At 54.1% G+C, this 16,270-nt stretch overlaps 1 protein-coding gene across 1 annotated transcript in view; it reads right to left on the bottom strand.

The window, feature by feature from the left end:
- The window catches only part of LRRC75A (leucine rich repeat containing 75A), a 97,976-nt gene extending 83,788 nt beyond the window's left edge, over positions 1 to 14,188 (bottom strand). Inside the window, exon 1 of the mRNA XM_072882497.1 lies at positions 13,787 to 14,188. Coding sequence (XP_072738598.1) covers positions 13,787 to 14,050 — 264 coding nt within the window. The 5' untranslated portion in view covers positions 14,051 to 14,188. The remainder of the gene's footprint in view (positions 1 to 13,786) is intronic.
- Positions 14,189 to 16,270: the final 2,082 nt, after the last annotated feature.

The raw sequence follows: 16,270 nt of genomic DNA, 5'->3' as shown, positions 1-16,270 counted from the left end.
CCCTTGCAAACCCTTTTGGCCAAGCGGATCTCACCCACAAACCAGCCCCTTTTGGTTTGCCAAGGGCTTTCTCTGCTCAGGGCTGAGCACAGCCCACCAGCGTCGGGCAGCGAAGCCACGTCTCTCCCCACGCACCGCAGTCCCGCTGCAATCTGCTGCCCGCTCCCTCCAGATCACCGCCTCTGTTCCACATTTAGCTGCCGTAACGGTAAAAGCTGGGTCAGGCCAAAAAAGCATGCCTTCACATGTGCATTGCACAAACACACGCAGCAGAAGCTCAGGCCCTACTCCAGAACCCAACCACAAAACCAACTTTTCCTTCTCCCAACTCTTTCTTTTGCTTTGTGCAACTCTGCCTGGAGACAGTTTCATTCAGTTAAACTACCAGCACAGCCTGGAGCGCCCGAGCTGCAAATCAGCCCTGCGGCACCTTGCCGGCTCACGGATGGGTCAGTCAGAGATGAAGTATCCAGAGATGGAGCTTGGTCAGCGTTGGGTCCCACCAGGACTTTGCACGTGGTGCTCAGCAGCAAGAAGTCATTCTCATCCTTCTGCAATCAACGGAGGGAGCACTGTGAAATGACGTAAACCTGCAGGAACAGCACTTTATCCCTGCCTTTGGGATTATTTCAGGCTTCCATATTTTTGCTCCGGCACCGTCTCCTCCAAAGGGAGGTCACATAAGCAAACACAAGTCTTTCTAGAAAATACAGTGGATTTACACGATGCAGCAACACCAAAAGAGAAGTTTTTTAAAAATGGCTTGCAGGAGAGGAGTTTAGCTTATTTATTGTCTTTGTGTTGGTGGAGAATAACAGCTGATGGGCAAGAGATGAAAGCACCCCAAGCAGAGACTTCTTACCATGTTTCAGGGAGTTAATCTCATCAGAGAACTGCTTTACATCTGTTTGAACAGGGATGGAGCGGTTCACTGGAGCCAAACCTTGCGCTGCTGTAGAGGGGCTGACCCTGTCACCTGCACTGTGCCAAATTCTCCACCCTCCTTCTCTGGACAGCAACAGGGAAGGAAAACAGAGGGACCAACCAGCCCCAAGCCGTGCACGCAGAAGGTCAGAAAGAGCCCCCGTGCCATTTCTTTTTTGCAGTTCAGCCTATCCACTTAATGAGCGGTGCCACGTACTGGAAAGTCAACTCATGGTACAGTTACGGCAGCTGCTCCCCACGCAGGAGCAGGGACCTGCTGTGCTGGATGCTGCCCACACACAGTCCCACGTTGCTTACGACACACCCAGGAGGTTGAGAGAGATGCATGCATCCTAAAAGCTGGGACAACCCGCAGTCCTAGGAGCTCTCAGAGCTGCTGACACCCTCGTCCTAAAGCAACAAGGCAAGAGAGAAGAAATGCCTCTTCTGGCATTCACCCGTGGAAAGGACTGGATTTTTATACTCAAAAAGGAGATGTCAGAAAGCAGATGTTGCGCACACACAATTCAAAGACACCTTTTTCCCCTGCTTAAGCCAAATCAGTGAAATAATTCAGTCGAATACTTAAAGCGTGCTTGCACTAGGAAGACCCAGGGAAGAGGAGCTTTCCCTAGTGCAAGTCCCCGTACACCCCAACGGATGCGGTTCCAGAGTACACGTCTACTTTACACACAGGGAAACTGAGACACGAAGGGACTTAATCAAACACAGCAGTGCCAGCTGGGGCTACACCACCTTGCTACGAACAGCACCGGCCACAGCACATTCGACACACCACCGCCTCTCATTTTGGGCAGAAATAGGGCTTTCACCTATGTCCGTCAAGCGCTCACTTGGGTCGGGGTCTTTCCCGAGCCCAGTGTTATCACAGACATCACAGCCCCGCCGCAGAGACGTGGAAGGAGCCTGTTTGCATCGCCCATGCTGGTGATGCTCAGTGTTTTTAAGGGCACTTAGGTATTTGGTTAAGAGCTACGCTTGTAATCTGAAGACAGGATGAAAAGCACAGCCTCATGCTCGGCGATGGCGAGAGCAGGAGGCAAGGACAGCAGGCACGGCTCAATACTTGCAATAAACAGGGCCACGCTGAATGCTCTTAATTCCCCTCCAAAGCTATCAAGCACAGCCTGCTGTTCAGACTGGCTGTATAAATTGCAGCCCTCCGTCCCGCCGGCCAGGCAGGCAGTCTGTAATTCCCATTATACACCCTGACAGGTTGGTAATGGCATGCATAATAATATATTGATTGTCTGCAGATGAGAGGCTGCCAAGCAGCCCGAGGAAGGGAATAGCCGAGATGAGGGTTTCCTCTCAAAACACCCTCAGAAAAATGGGATGCTGATTGGGAAGGTAATGGATGAGACCATCAGCTGGGGCAAATTAACTCCACTTTTCACAGGGTGCTTCGCAAGCCTCCTATCTTTCCACCCCAAAACTCAATCAGTGCTCCGATTTACACCACGGGGAACTGGGAACCTTGCCCCTATCTTACAGGAATACACCACTGAAGGAAAGTCAGTCGGTTTTGGGGGTTAAGGGAAGAAATTAAGTCTTTCCCATGTTTTATCTCATGCTTATGTGTTTTTATTTACAGCATAAGATTTTTAACCATTAGGTAGAGCGGAGGCTGTTCTGAGTTGGGACCTGGTCAGTGATATTTGGTGCTTGGATTAGAGGGAAGAAGCTTGGAAAGTAAAATCTTTCTTGAAGATTTTCATAGTAATGTCCCTCTCTGGCACCAAGGAATTTGGATGCTTCTCTGAGGATCCACCTTGGCAGGTGCCTCCAAACTGGGGGTAAGCGAGGTACGGCAGCTACAGGGGTGGGATCCTCCCAGATCTCACAAGAACAAAGAAAACATCTTCCTTTCAGTTAATTCTCCTAGTCCAACTCAACACCTAACTTCAACAAGTCAATGCACAAATCAGGAGTACAATGGAGAAACGCATGTTTTCCAATCTGCAAGTAAAACTGCAACCCGAGAGGCCAAGATCGCTAATTATGGTGACCAGAAGCGTAATTCATTATGTACAATTAATACTCTAGTTAATGGATCAACTAGTTTTAAATGTAAAATGTGTTCTGAGACATTTACTTTGTCTGCCCTACATATCCAGCATATTTTGGGTTTATTAACTGATCAAATAACATTAAAATACTAGTTTTCTGCATTTTAAACTCTTGTTTTCATCTCCATGTAACTTGAGCCAGAAATACAAAAAAATAAATCACTCATGTAAACCCAAAATTCACCATTTCCCACCTGAATAAAAACATACAAAATTAATCGCCTAGCCAAACAGCTGCCTAAATAAATGCCCCCAGATCCACCAGTCTCCTTGCTCAGAAAAGGAAGTATCCAATTACACCAAGCAGAAGCAGCTTTTTACAACCAAACAGGAAAACATCCCCTTTCTTACAGAATGACCAAAAAAAAAAAAAAATCCTACCCACAAAAACAGACTGCTTAAATCAAGACTCCCTCCTTGCTGATTTTGGCTGCGGTCACCGCTATGGATGTAGTTCATTCACACTTGCATGTCAAATTGCTTCACACTTTCCGCCTTCGCCCAGGAAGCCCACAGCAGCCATTGGGAGCGAGATTTCCCCCAAATCCCCTCTTCTTCCAATCCTGGAGCGGCGAGAGCTGTATCCAAATAGATGGGATACATGGCAACATATGAAGGAATGCCAGAATGAACGAAAGCTTCATTAGCTCTGTCTGCGTGCCACCATGGGGCAACAGGGAACTTCAGAGAAGGGACCACCAAGGATGGGCTGTTTGGACAGGTCTGAGTCCTGCTCCTGCAGAGATTTGTGCTTTGCTATCCTGATTTTGGTGAGCTCAGCCTGGACCAGGGCCTGGGGCTTATTCAACACGAGCAAAACCCACGGTAGATGCTGCAGCGGGTATGGCGCATCCCTCGTGCATGGGAGTTGGGGCTCTGCCCCAGTGTGCTCTTTTACCTTTTGGGGTTTGCACCCCTCAGGTCTAACCTGAGGGTCTTGCCCTCATACTTGCCATCTCACGGGACCCCCAACCTCCTGCTTTCCACTTCCCACTGGAGGTGGGGGTGTCCCAAACCACGGTCAGAGAGATGGTACCGGTCCCCACCACAAGCACCGTGCTCCGTGGGACCGGCTCTGCAGGCAGGGTGGGAACGGGGAGAGAGGTGTCCCAACAAAAACCCTCAGCACATCTCCGGCTAAAATAACCATTTCCCACCATAGACTGCAAAAGGCTGAGGGCACATCTGCTCTCCTTCCTCAGCAGATTTTGCTTTCCCCTGCTGGGATTTAATTGTTGTGCCAAGATCTGCCTGGCCTTGGGGAGGATGGAGGTGAAGGAACAGCTCTGCAGAACGAGATAGTAATTAATTGCTTGCCGGCTCCCAGCCATCCCCCAAGTGGGCTCAGTTTAAGCATCCCCAGAGCTCTGGGAGCGTTTCCCAGCGTGGTACCCGGCCACGGGACCAGGAGCTCCCAGGCACAGATTTGCTTAAAGCCCCACGCCCTTTGGTCACGCAAACATGGGGAATCTCTGCCTTTGCACAAAGAAGATTGCTGCCTGCGAGAGATGAAGATATGAGAACTATTAAAGGCATTACTGTTGGTTTTTTAATATCATGTTTTCTGAGCTCATCACGCTTCAGGAGGGGGGAGGGACAGACAGCACTCACTCGCCTTGGCGTGTTTTGCATGCTGAGGTTTACAGAACGGTGCTTCACCTCCCACGTAGCTGGAGGTCCCATCCCCAGTAGGTGCCACAGCAACCGGTTGGGTGAAGGCAGTGGCCAGCGCTTGCCCCGTCACCCCCAGCTCGCCCGAGCTGCTCTGCACCCTACGGCCCACGCTGGTGGCTCACCTTTTCTAACCTGGAATACTTTTGCTTTCCCAGCTAGCATTCATTTTCTGTGGCTAAACATAAAGCAAGGAGCTGAGAAACCCAGCACGCGCTTCCCCATCCTCCAAAGAAACACCAACCCATCCCCTGCACCCGAGGGTCCTGCTCAGAGTGCAGGCTGGTTGTTGGGCTCTTCTTCAATTCATTAACGTTCATTTCAACTCAATTACTATCAGAAGTTTAGGGATAGTGCCTTAGAAATAATCTCTTGTGCAACACAAGAATGCAATCCCCTGCCCCCTGTGAGCGCACCCACAAACGTTGCAAAACCTCGCAGGGACGGGCAGGCGGAGCAGCGCCAGTGGGAAGCAGGAGCAGGTCTGCAGCCCTGGAAATGCTGCTGCTATTCCTCAGAAACCAGCCTCAAAGGCAAAGGGGACATTGAAGGACTGAAAGCAGCGGCCTGATCCACTGCCTGTGGAGAGCAGACCTCAAGGAAACTCTCCATGGGGCAACAAGGATGCGCAGGCTGTTGCAACCCACGCAAAACCCAGAAACATCTCATAAAGAAATTCCTCCACCGATATCAAACCTGAGTCCCGCTCTGTAATGGAAAGAGAGCCAGGCCTCCAGGAACATAGAGAGAGGTCCTAAGGAATCAGATAATTAATTGAGATACCCAAAGGCATGAGGAAGGAGGCATCTCCCTCCCATCGGCTCTGGTGCGTGTCCGAGGCTCTCCCTCGAGCTGGCGATGCTGTGCGCTCATCCCCTCGCACAAAAAAAGCGTCGCTGACTTTGAAAGACACAAAGTCTGAAAGGTAAAGAGTCTTGAAAAGACCTGAGAAAGCCGGAAAGCTCGAAGCAGCTCCTGCTTGCAAAGCAGCAAGGTCAGAGCCAGGAGTAACTGGAGCTAAACCCTTCTGCTTGGGGAGGAATGGAAAGGACAATTTGCTTTTTCTTTTAGAGGGAAGATTAAATTTACCATTCGCTGGTCTTTTCTCCAAAATTTGGAGGAGAAAGAGGCTGAGATACACAAAAGAGAGAAAGGGAATTATGCATTAAATCGCATTAGGCTTTTGGCTGGGACCTGCAGAAGAAGTTAAATGCTAAAAAAATCCTGTATCTCTTTGTACAAGAATGAAATTAATATTAATATATAACCATCTCCCTTACCTAAGGGGAGGCCATGGTCACCACCCACCCCCCCCATAGAATATTATTATTGATATAAAACTATCAAGAAGCTACAATATACTGAATTTCAAGTGCATCCCCCTGTACCCCTGTGCCCCTGGAGCCCCTGCACACTCAGGCACACCGTCCCAGCCAGGTCCCAGCGCTGGGATCTGCAGGGAGGTCTCTCCCCCACAGCCGTCACACCCACGCGCTGGCAAGAGAGAGAAGACACCCTCAGACACGGGGGTTTTACAGTTTGAAGCAAGATAAAAAGGGAAAAGAAAAAAAAAAAAAAAAAAAAAGAGGTGCATGCCAGCCTGTCTGAGGGCTGGAGCCCCGAGCTGCCTGCATTTCACATCAGATGTGAAAGCAGCAGCAGTCTGGGGGGGGGAAGACACATTCCTGCTATTATAGTATATAAACAGATAAAGTGCTGCATAGGGGCTGGCTTGCCAGCTGCAACCATCAACCTCTCCCAGCTTGGAGATTTCTGGCTCTGGTGAGGGCACAGGCAAGACCCCCTCCTCCGTTTGGGAGCAACCAGCGGCCCACCGCCCCTGGCCAGCAGCAGACAGCCCAGCCCAGCCTAACCCAGCCCAGCTCTGCAGGTCCAGAGGAAGGAAACCAAGACCTGACCCAGCAGTTTCATCTCTAGCCCTTTCAGACGAGGCAGCCCCGTGCTGCATCACCTCCCAGATCCTGAGCTGTGGCACGCATGGGAGCCACCATCTCCCCGGGCACGCAGCTCTCCGAGCCAGCAGCGCTTCCAGAAAGGCTGAGCCGGGGACCCTTGCAAAGCTGGCTGTGGAGGGAGCTCATCCAGGATGTGCTCCTCAGATGCCAGCGGATATATGAACATGGATCTTGCCCCTGCTCAGCTCTCTCACTGCCGTCCCTGCAGCAAGCAGGGCCTGCCTGGGTGCGTTGCATGTGTTGCATTAATGCATCCACTAGCAACACTAATTTCTTATGCATGTGATTCCCCAATCCCAGGGCGGGCATCCCTGCTAGAAGAGAAAACCCTCCCGGCTCCGTGCCAGTGGCAGGATGAGCATCACTGCTGCACGGGGGGGCTCCCGGGACTGAGCCCACGCTGCTGAGCACGTACCGCCTCTGCCCTCCCCGGCACTGCCTGGCCCTCTCCTCCCTCCCTGCATCTCAGCATCCCCCAAAGACACAGTTTCCTTAGGAGGAGCAGTGGCAGCCACCTTCTGGGGGTTAATTAAAACCAGGCTGCTCGGATGCCAAGCAGACACCGGGACGCATCCCCCTGCAAATCCCATGGGGAAAGGAAAAAGAGCAGAAGGAGCCAGGATGGGAGGATGACAAGCAGAGAAAGGATGCTGCAAGAGAGCAGCTTGCAGCAGGGCAGGGTTATGGAGCATGGTGAGGAGACCAGAGACACCCATTTGGGGCAGAAAACACCCCACCACTGCCAGGCACCACCATTTGCTGTCAATGCCTCTGGCAGCCTAAGGGTTAAAAATAACTGTGGGGAGCACTGGTGGTTTCGTCAGCAACCCAAACCAGAGGAAACAAGTGCTAATCCCAAAGCCACCCTGCCGGTTACCCTGCCGGGTTACCCAACTTCCACCGTGCGGTGCCCGGCGCTGCAGGCAGAGCGGGCATCCGGCCTCGGCCCCTGCTCCCCGTCCCCGGGGACTCCCACTCGCAAAAAAACAAGCCCAATACTGCAAACCTCTTTATCCCTGCCCTCCTGCCAGCAGCTCACCGGCTGTGGGGAGCAGAGAAACTCCAGCCCTGGTCACCTCTGATGCATCAGCTGGTCTTAGAGCTCAGGAGGAGAGACCCAGCCTTCGCTTGCATGGCAGAAACGATGCTGAAGGTCCTCCAGCATCCCGGGGGCCACAGGACGGTCTCCACGGGGATGATGCCCCACGGCTGGTGCACGCGGGGCCGAGAGCAAGCAGAGAGCGGCACAGTCCAGCTACGAGGCGCCCGCAGGCTGCGGATAAGCTGCACGATATCAACCAGACTGCAGCGCTCCCCAAGGTCTGCTCTAGATGTCGATAAGCACGTCCAATTGCACTGCTGAGGAGGAACGTTTAAGCAGTTTTGGCATCGGCAAGGCTGAAGTGCATGCTCGAGGCTGGTGCAAAGCCGGGGCCAGCATCCTTCGGAGAGAAAGTCTGAATCTGAGACAAGGCAGCACCGAAAAACATCCCCTTCATCCTGATGAGCTGCCAGAGACACCACAATCATTGCAAACTCGCCTGACAACATATCCACCTCCATGGGGATCTACTATGCAACAGCATCTCTGTCTCTTAAGTGTAGTTTGGGGAAATAAATAACCCCCAAAGCAGTCCTGACCCACACTGTGTACCATGAAGGTGCACATTGTGTAACGCACAAACCAGGCTGATATGGGGCCATGAAATAGTTCAGGAGCTTTTACCAAGCACACAAAGTTATGCCAAGGGGCCAAATTGTACCTTCATAGGTGAGCCCGCCTGGGTGTAACACTGCCCAGCTGGTCTGAACTCAGGTAAACCTTCCCCTCCCCATCTCAGCACCTCTGAGCACCCACGAGATGCTAGAGCTGACCTCCCAGGAAGGTTTGGATATGTCCGCATTTCTCTCTTTGAGAGCTCCAGAAGCAGTGCTTACCCTCCCCAGGAAGGCTGCTGGCCTTCTGATGTCTCGCTGCTCCCTCACGGGCTGCCCCGGCCACCGGCCGTGGCTCGCTGCCCGCACAGCCCTGCGCCAAACCCTCCCCAACAGCTCCTGCCTCCCCGGAAAGTGCAAAATTCCAAGCACCGGGGGAACCAGGGGAAGAAAATAGGGACGGGCGTGACATAAATCACAGGGACAACTGGGATAAATAGCCCTCCATCTACATCAGTTGCCATTTAATGCACTTAATGTTAATTAAGCAGAAGGACTGCCCCTAATAATTGCTTTTTAATTTTATCACACAGTCCCTTGCTCTGGTGCAGCAAGGAGAAGGCCACAGGAGCCCAAAGTGAACTGTCTCTACATTAGCCATTTTTCTATTTTTTTTTAAACTATTCCCCCTGACCAAGCCCCCTCTTACGATGAAGATACTCATCGTTTTAATTAACAAAGCATCCCCACGCCACGCGGTCCCCACAGCACCAGGCAGCAGCTCAGAAGTAGCAGGCATTTAATCACCGACCCAGCAGGGTGGACGTCGGGACACGTCGCGCCTTGCTCCCCGCAACCGCTGCCTGCAAAACCCAGGGCTCGGCCTCGGACGGGGCAGGGGGACGCCTGCACCCACGGCAGGGATGTATTTGGGGGACAGACCACGGGGATCGCAGGCTGTCCACGGCAAAGGGGCAGCTGCCTGCACCACGGGCGCAGGGTCTGCACGGCTCGGTGGGCGTCAGAGCACGTTTGCCCCCGGCCCCTTCTTGCAAATCAGAGTTACCGTGGTGTCTTTGCCCCTGTTTGGGGCCCTGACCCCTCTCCCCTGCCCTTGACACCCCGCCACCGCCCAGGCGAGGCTGGCGTGCGCAGGGAAGCCACCTTACAAGTCACGAAGCTCTGCCGCACCTTGGACCTCGCCATTTGGCTTCTGGCCATCTTCAGCGCCTGCAGGTTTTATTGCGATACTTTGCCCTCCTTTTCCCTTTTTTTGGGGTTTTTTTATTTGTTTGTTTTTTAATTCCTGGAACTGTTGTACACCTCCTGCCATGTGCAGGTGATGCCCAGAGCTGGTGGATGCTGCCTCCTCCTCCTCCTCCTCCTCTCCTCTCCCACCAGCCCAGCTCCGCCGGAGCAGCAGCAACAGCCCAGTAAAAACTCCATGTCAAGCCATAACCAATGGCAAATTCTTCAAGTGAAACGTAATGTGCTGGGAAGCGCCTCACCATTTCACTCGGGAAAATGATCCGTTTGGCAGCGGAGAGGAGGAAAACATGCTTTGTTTTACAAATCCTCTCCCCAGCAGGAGGGACACTCCCAGAATTTAATATACTGACAGCACTTGGCTGTTTTAACCACTGAAACTCAAGAGTGCGTCAAAAAAAAAAACGTAAAAAAAGTGATACACTATATATTATTAAAGCCTAGCCTATTCTGCAACTGGTGGTAACGGGCACAGCAACTCAGCAGCACAGAGGAGCCGCAATTCTCCCAGCCGTGACAGCCACAGGGTCAGGGTACAGGGTCCCAGGTTTCTCCAAGTGCTGGACCCCCTTAATTAATTCAGTTTTCACCCTCTCCTGGGGTGAGGCCCTACAGCAGCTCTTTGCAGGAAAGCAGAGAAGATGCCAAAAGGTAAATCTAGGAAGTCACTTTATAGCAGAGAAACAGAATTCAAAGTTATTCAGTGCAAGGATTACTTCCATCAAAGGCAACCGGCTCCATCCAGGCGACTAGCAAGCTCCTTGCAACCCCAAACTCTGGCCTCAATAAAATGTTAAGTATTTCAGTGTATTTCCACTTATCCTCCAATGCATTTAACTGCCAAAAGCATTGGTGAGGATGCAGCATTGGTGAGGATGGCTTATAGGAAAACACACCTCATCCAAAAAGGGCAGCCGACAGCACTTTTTTGGGAGGGGATTTTAATTTTGCAATGTGGGGTTTGGGCTCCAGGCAGTCGACAGCGTTACCAGAGCAGAAGGAAAGAGCAACCGGTATCTCTAGCTAAAGAACCTGTCATTAAATTAGGCCGGCTGTGCCAGAGGAGCACATACCCTTTCTAATGGCCGCTGCCAGCCCTTGCACGCAGCAATAACCTAAATGTTATTTTGAGGGCAGGCAGTGGGATCGAATTGACTCTGCACCAGAGACCGCCTCTGACCTCTCTGAGGAGCAGCCTCGAAACAAATAAGAGCCCATCTGCTGTTCACATTTTTTACCTTTTTAAACAAAAAGAAGCCTGCGTCTTATCTTAGCAGTTTTATAGTTCTTTGCAACCTCCGAGCATTCTTGGAAATGCTAATTAATCCTTACGAGAGCCCGTAAAGAAAACAGGATCACTCCCGTTTCAGGGGAGGGGAGCAGGATGGATAAATTTGGTGAAATGCAAAAGGCCATGCTGGACGTCGGTGCCAGCGTGGACCTGCACAATGTTGAAAATACGGTTTTGCTGCCCTGCCCTTTGGCTGATTATCAAACACAGCTTTTGTGGGGGCCTTGGCAGGCGGGAGGAGAAGCCCCCCAAACCTCGTCTTGCAGGGGGTGGGTCAGGCAGGACGTTATGTCAAGGAAAGCTGAAAAGCTGGTCAGCCTCAGGTCTGGGAATGTGCTCCTCCCGCTCGAAAAAAAAGGATGGAGCGCCTCCAAATCGCAGGGATGCTGTCGCCTACCCCCTTGCTAGCACGCTGGGCTGGCTTCAGAACTTGGTGAAGCTAGTGGAAAGGCTCCCAGTGATCTAAATGGCTGGGATTTTCAAAAAATAAAAAGAGTAAACAAAACTGAGAGCTGGGCACCAAGTCACCAGGTCAGCTCAAAAACCCCAGTTTTGCAGCATCATCATCATCGCACGTTACGTCGGCAACTACACGGACCCACCAACGCCATAGCCCCTCTGCGGTGATGCCGCATTCACAGCTCACGAGAAGAGGCCTCTGCCCCACCGTGCTCACCCATCCATCCCTCTCTGCAGGGCAAAGCTCGTCCTTCCCCCCAAATACGCATTTTCAGGCTGGGACGTGGCAGGAGCTCAGCTCTCAAAGACTCCCCCTGCCTCACGGCCCCTTGGGAGCGAACCGAGCATCCCTTGCAGCCACCGATGCACCCCCAGAACACCACCTCCCAAAAGTCAGCCTGTCAAAAACCACAGCAACCGGGATTTGTTCAGTGGGGCATCCCACATTCGCTACCCAGAGGCAAGGAATAATACCGTCTCATTAAAAATGTGCTTCGAGTCTATTATAGTATCTAGGACAAAGTGTTCCCTATTTTGACACTCTAAGATATATTTTATCAGAGCAAGCTCTTCAGAAACACTCACTCACAAAGACTTATCTGACTGTAACAGGTTCCTCGCTTCCCCCAGCATTTTAAAATTAAATTCTAGCTTCCCCCCCCTCCCCTTAGTCAGATGATGCGATGCCCCCATGGTCAGATTTGTCACTGGGGCAGCTGGTGCGACGTGTCCCAGCTCCCTCACACCCTGCATGGCCAGCCCGCGGGGAGGGAGAGGACGGTCCAAAGCATCGCTGAGAAAAACCAGTATCTGAAGCCAGAGGGAACTTGGGAGCGACTCACGGTACTTCACAGGCACCAAGATTTATTTTTTGGGGGGGGTGTTTGATATAAACACCTTCTAAAATTAGCACCTGCCTTTCTGCCAGCTCCAATGGGCTGCTGGTGCAACGATAAAGCTTTGGCGGGGCTGAGATGGTGCAACATTTTGGCACGGATCTTCTGCCCAACTCATGGCCACTTCTGCCTCACGGGGTTTTCCCAACCATGTGTCTGACCCGCGGCCGCACAGATCCTGCGCGGAGAGGTCACTGTCCCAAAGAGTCGTACTCCCGACTCCCGGGGAAGGGGCACGTTCATCTCGGAAAAAAGCACCTTATCTCAAGGTTGAGGGTAAGTCGCCAGAGCTTTCTATAAAGGAACGCAAACCCATATGAAACTGTTCAGATTTCTCAGCCAGACTGCTCCAAAGATAGTCCCGAGTCACGTAAACCGGCCGGGCAGAGGGACCCTGGCCGATGGGGTAAATGGAAGTATGCCTCTCGGGGAGGTGAAGGGGTCAGGGACATGCCCCGAGCAACGCGTCCACTTGCTAAAAAGTTAACAGGACCAGAAAATGGGGGAAAAAATGCCCCCCCCAAAAAAAATCAAGAAGAAATCCACGAGACTCTGGACCAGCTGTTTTCACGTGGACAGACTGACACAGGGCAGATCTACGGGGCAAGAAAGCAGCTCCCGATGCCCAGAGAAGATCTGAGCAACTTTTCCCCAGGTGGTAGAACTGGTTACACCGAGCAGCTGGGTGCCTTGCAGGCTCCTTGGGAGAAAAACCGAGCTTGAAGCCGGGTCTGTTTTCAGTTTGCATGGAAAACTTGCTGTTTTTCAAAGCCCTGTGTACCCCAGAGCCTTGAAAATGCCCAGCACTTCAGTCTTTTTATCACCGTCTATCAGTAGAAAAGGTTAAATGCTAATTTGGTGGATACAGAGCAGTGCTCCTCAGCTGCCTTTCTGTTTGCTCACAGCAACTTTCCGTAGTGTTGCTTCTCAGCTAATGCCCAGCTCAAACAGACTTTCAAGGCGAAAGGTCTCGGGCTCCGTACAATTAATTCCCCGCTCTCGCACAGCGTCTCGCACGCTCATTTCTACAAGCCCCAGTCAACACCAGCAAAACTCCACCAAGTGACTGTGCGTCAAAAAGAACAAGATAAAAAGCAAAGCTGCCAACTGTTGGTATTTCTGAGCGGGGAAGAAAAGAGCTGATTCTCAAAAGCTGCCAGCTCAAATTGCCTCAGTGCTTTTTACAGATCTGCTTTAAACACCAAACTTTTTGAAAGTTGAGTGGGAACCTCCTTGAGTGGGCTGTGCATACTGCAAACCCCAGAGCTATCAGCGCAGGCAATGAAGGGAAGGAGAAAAATGCACCCGGCAGGGTTCCTCGCTGCAGACAATGCAAAGCACCTCCCCGGGGTTATTTTTCATCTCCAACACCATGACCACCCTTGCAGCTCCTCAGCCACTTCCCCAAAATTCCGCCACGTAAGTTAGACCCACAAAAAACCGAGCGTGCCCCCTCTTTGCTAGCAGGCTTTCGAAACCGGGATGTGTTTCGCTCCTAGACCGCCTTTTCCCCACCGCAAGCAGGCAGCCCCCCAGGAGAAACCTGCCCATCCTCACCTGCCGCAGGTGCCTCAGCAGCTCGGTGGCCTCCTCCTGCTTCCCCTGCTTCACCAGCACCAGCATGTCCTGGATCATGCAGATCCGCCGGTGGTAAGGGGGCAAGCTGCTGCCACCCCCCTTCCCAAACTTCTCGCCGGACTTCACCACGAGGGAGGCAAGGAAGTCCCCCCTTTCCCTGGGGGGTACCTTCTTGCGGTGGTGGGCCGGGGGGCTCTCCCCAGCGCTGCCCGGCTGGCAACCCTTGGTCTGCTTGGTGCCCATGGTGTGTGGCCCCAGCTCCTGCAGCCCTGGGGCTGCATGCAAGGCGGGGGGCTTGGGGCTGGAAGCCACGGAGGGGGGCACAAGGGGGCTAAGGGTGCAGAGGGGATGCACAAGGGAACGGAGGGGATGCACGAGGGGTTTGGGGTGCACAGGGGGATGCACAGGGGGTTGGGGGTGCACAGGGGATGGATGCACAAGGGGTTCGGGGTGCACAGGGGTTGGGGGTGCACAGGGGATGCACAAGGGGGTCGGGGGTGCACAGGGGGATGCACAAGGGGTTGGGGGGGATGCACGAGAGGTTCAGGGGGTGCACAAGGGGTTCAGGGGGTGCGGGATGGGACTCGGAGCCCCCCGGGAGCCTAGCAGGGGGGCCGGTGCCCGGCGGCGGAGCTGCTCCGCTCCCGCAGGCGGAGGAGAGGGCGGCTGCGCCCAGCGGAGAGGAGCCGCGCCGCGGCCCCGCCGCCTCGCTCCATCGCTGCGGGGAGGCGAGAAGCCGGGATCCGAGGAGCTCCTTCTCCCGGCCCCGGGCGGCGGCGGCGGCGGCAGCGGCGGGACGAGAGCGGCAGCGCTCAGCGCTGCAAAGCGACGGCGGCTCCGCGCAGCCCCCTCGCCCCCCTCGCCTCCTCCTCCCGGCGCCGAGGGGGCTGCCCCGGGGCGGGGGGGGGGACGCGGCCACGACTTGGGGCAACTGTTGCGCGGCGGCGGGAGCTCCCCGGGGAGGCGGCGCGGAGCGGCTGGGCTGGGCTCGCCCGGCTGTGGGGTGCATGCAACGGGGAGAGCCGGGGGAGGGCCGGGGGCGGGCACCGTGCACCGAGGCAGGGCTTGTGGAGGAAGCTGGAGCCGGACGGGGCTCTTCCTTCCTCCGCTGCCTCATCTCGGGATTGCACCGGGGGGGGGGCCTGCACCTGGGGGGACTTTGTACCGGAGGGGTTGCATCGAGGGGAGCTGCACCGGGCTTGGATAGGGGGGATTGCACCGGGGGAGGGTGGCACCGGGGCTCGGCCCCGGGAGGCAGCGTGGGGCATCCCCGCTGGAGGTTCCCGGGGAGGAGCACGGAGGGGTTTCCCGCTGTATTCTCACCCCAGGGGACCTCCAGGCTCCTGGCCGTGGCTGTCCCCCGCAGGGATGTGCCCTGACCCGGGGGGGCCCCGCACGCAGCCCCGTCTGTCCCCTCGGTGCTCCGCTGAGCCCATCCCCGGGATAAAGCACCGGGCAGGGATCCTGCGGGACTCCCAGCTCCGACTCCGGCTGCGGTTCCACACCAAACCGTGGCTGCTCCTGCACCTCGTGGCCTCCTCCCGCACCTTCATCCCTGTCACCCGCTCCGATGCCCATCTGGAATTCACAGCTTGTGCCCTGCCACCCCCTGCCCCAGCCAAAGCCCCCCCGCCACCCTCATCCATCGCTTGCAACCACCCCTTGCGCACGCTGCTCCTTCCAGCAGCTCCCCATCCAATATTCAATCACTCCTTATCTTCCAGGCACTCCGCTGGCAGGGCTTAGGGCAAGGATTGAAGCTCTTGGATAAAGATCACGATGAACAACTCTTCTAGACAGGCACCGCTCACCTGCTGCAGGAGACAGATAGCTCGAGAAATGCCTGGGAGGAATAAGCTTGGCACTGATGAGGCGCCAGCAGTAGCCTCGGACCCTCTCCCGATACAAGGGGCTGTTTTCCAACACAGACATGCAGCAAACTCTGTGCATTCACCCCCACGCCTCTGCTTGACCAGGGCAGGAGAAGACCCAGCGCAGCCGTTGCGCTGTGCGGTGCCCGGGCTGGGGAAGGCATCTCCTCCTGCAGCAGCAACACGGTACGGGGGCATTTTGCAACTGTGTTAGAAATAACCCCAAAGCAACACATGAGAACTTCTTGCCTCCTCTGCATCCTGCGCAACTGCACATTTACAAATACACAAATATCGCGTTACGTCAATGAATAAAAGGCAGCTCTCCTCGATAGCCAAATGGCTGGAGGCCCACGTAGTTGTTCCTAAAACTCCAAAGGCCAACTGCTGTAATGCATTTTCATACATGGACCACAAGAATAGCGCAGAGCCCCGCTGACTTCAGTAGGGTTTGGCTCTGGTTTACAGAGCCATACCACACGGGATCCAAAACCAGACCAAACACCGGTGTCTTCCCCCAAGAAGACAGCTCATGACTGCTGTCATGAGCTAAAAGCTACATTTCATATGGTTCAGCCATATCAAGTTAAGT

Source organism: Ciconia boyciana, chromosome 17 (genome assembly GCF_034638445.1).
Source record: "Ciconia boyciana chromosome 17, ASM3463844v1, whole genome shotgun sequence".
Classification (NCBI taxonomy): Eukaryota; Metazoa; Chordata; class Aves; order Ciconiiformes; family Ciconiidae; genus Ciconia; species Ciconia boyciana.
This window is presented reverse-complemented; position numbering and strand designations above follow the sequence as displayed.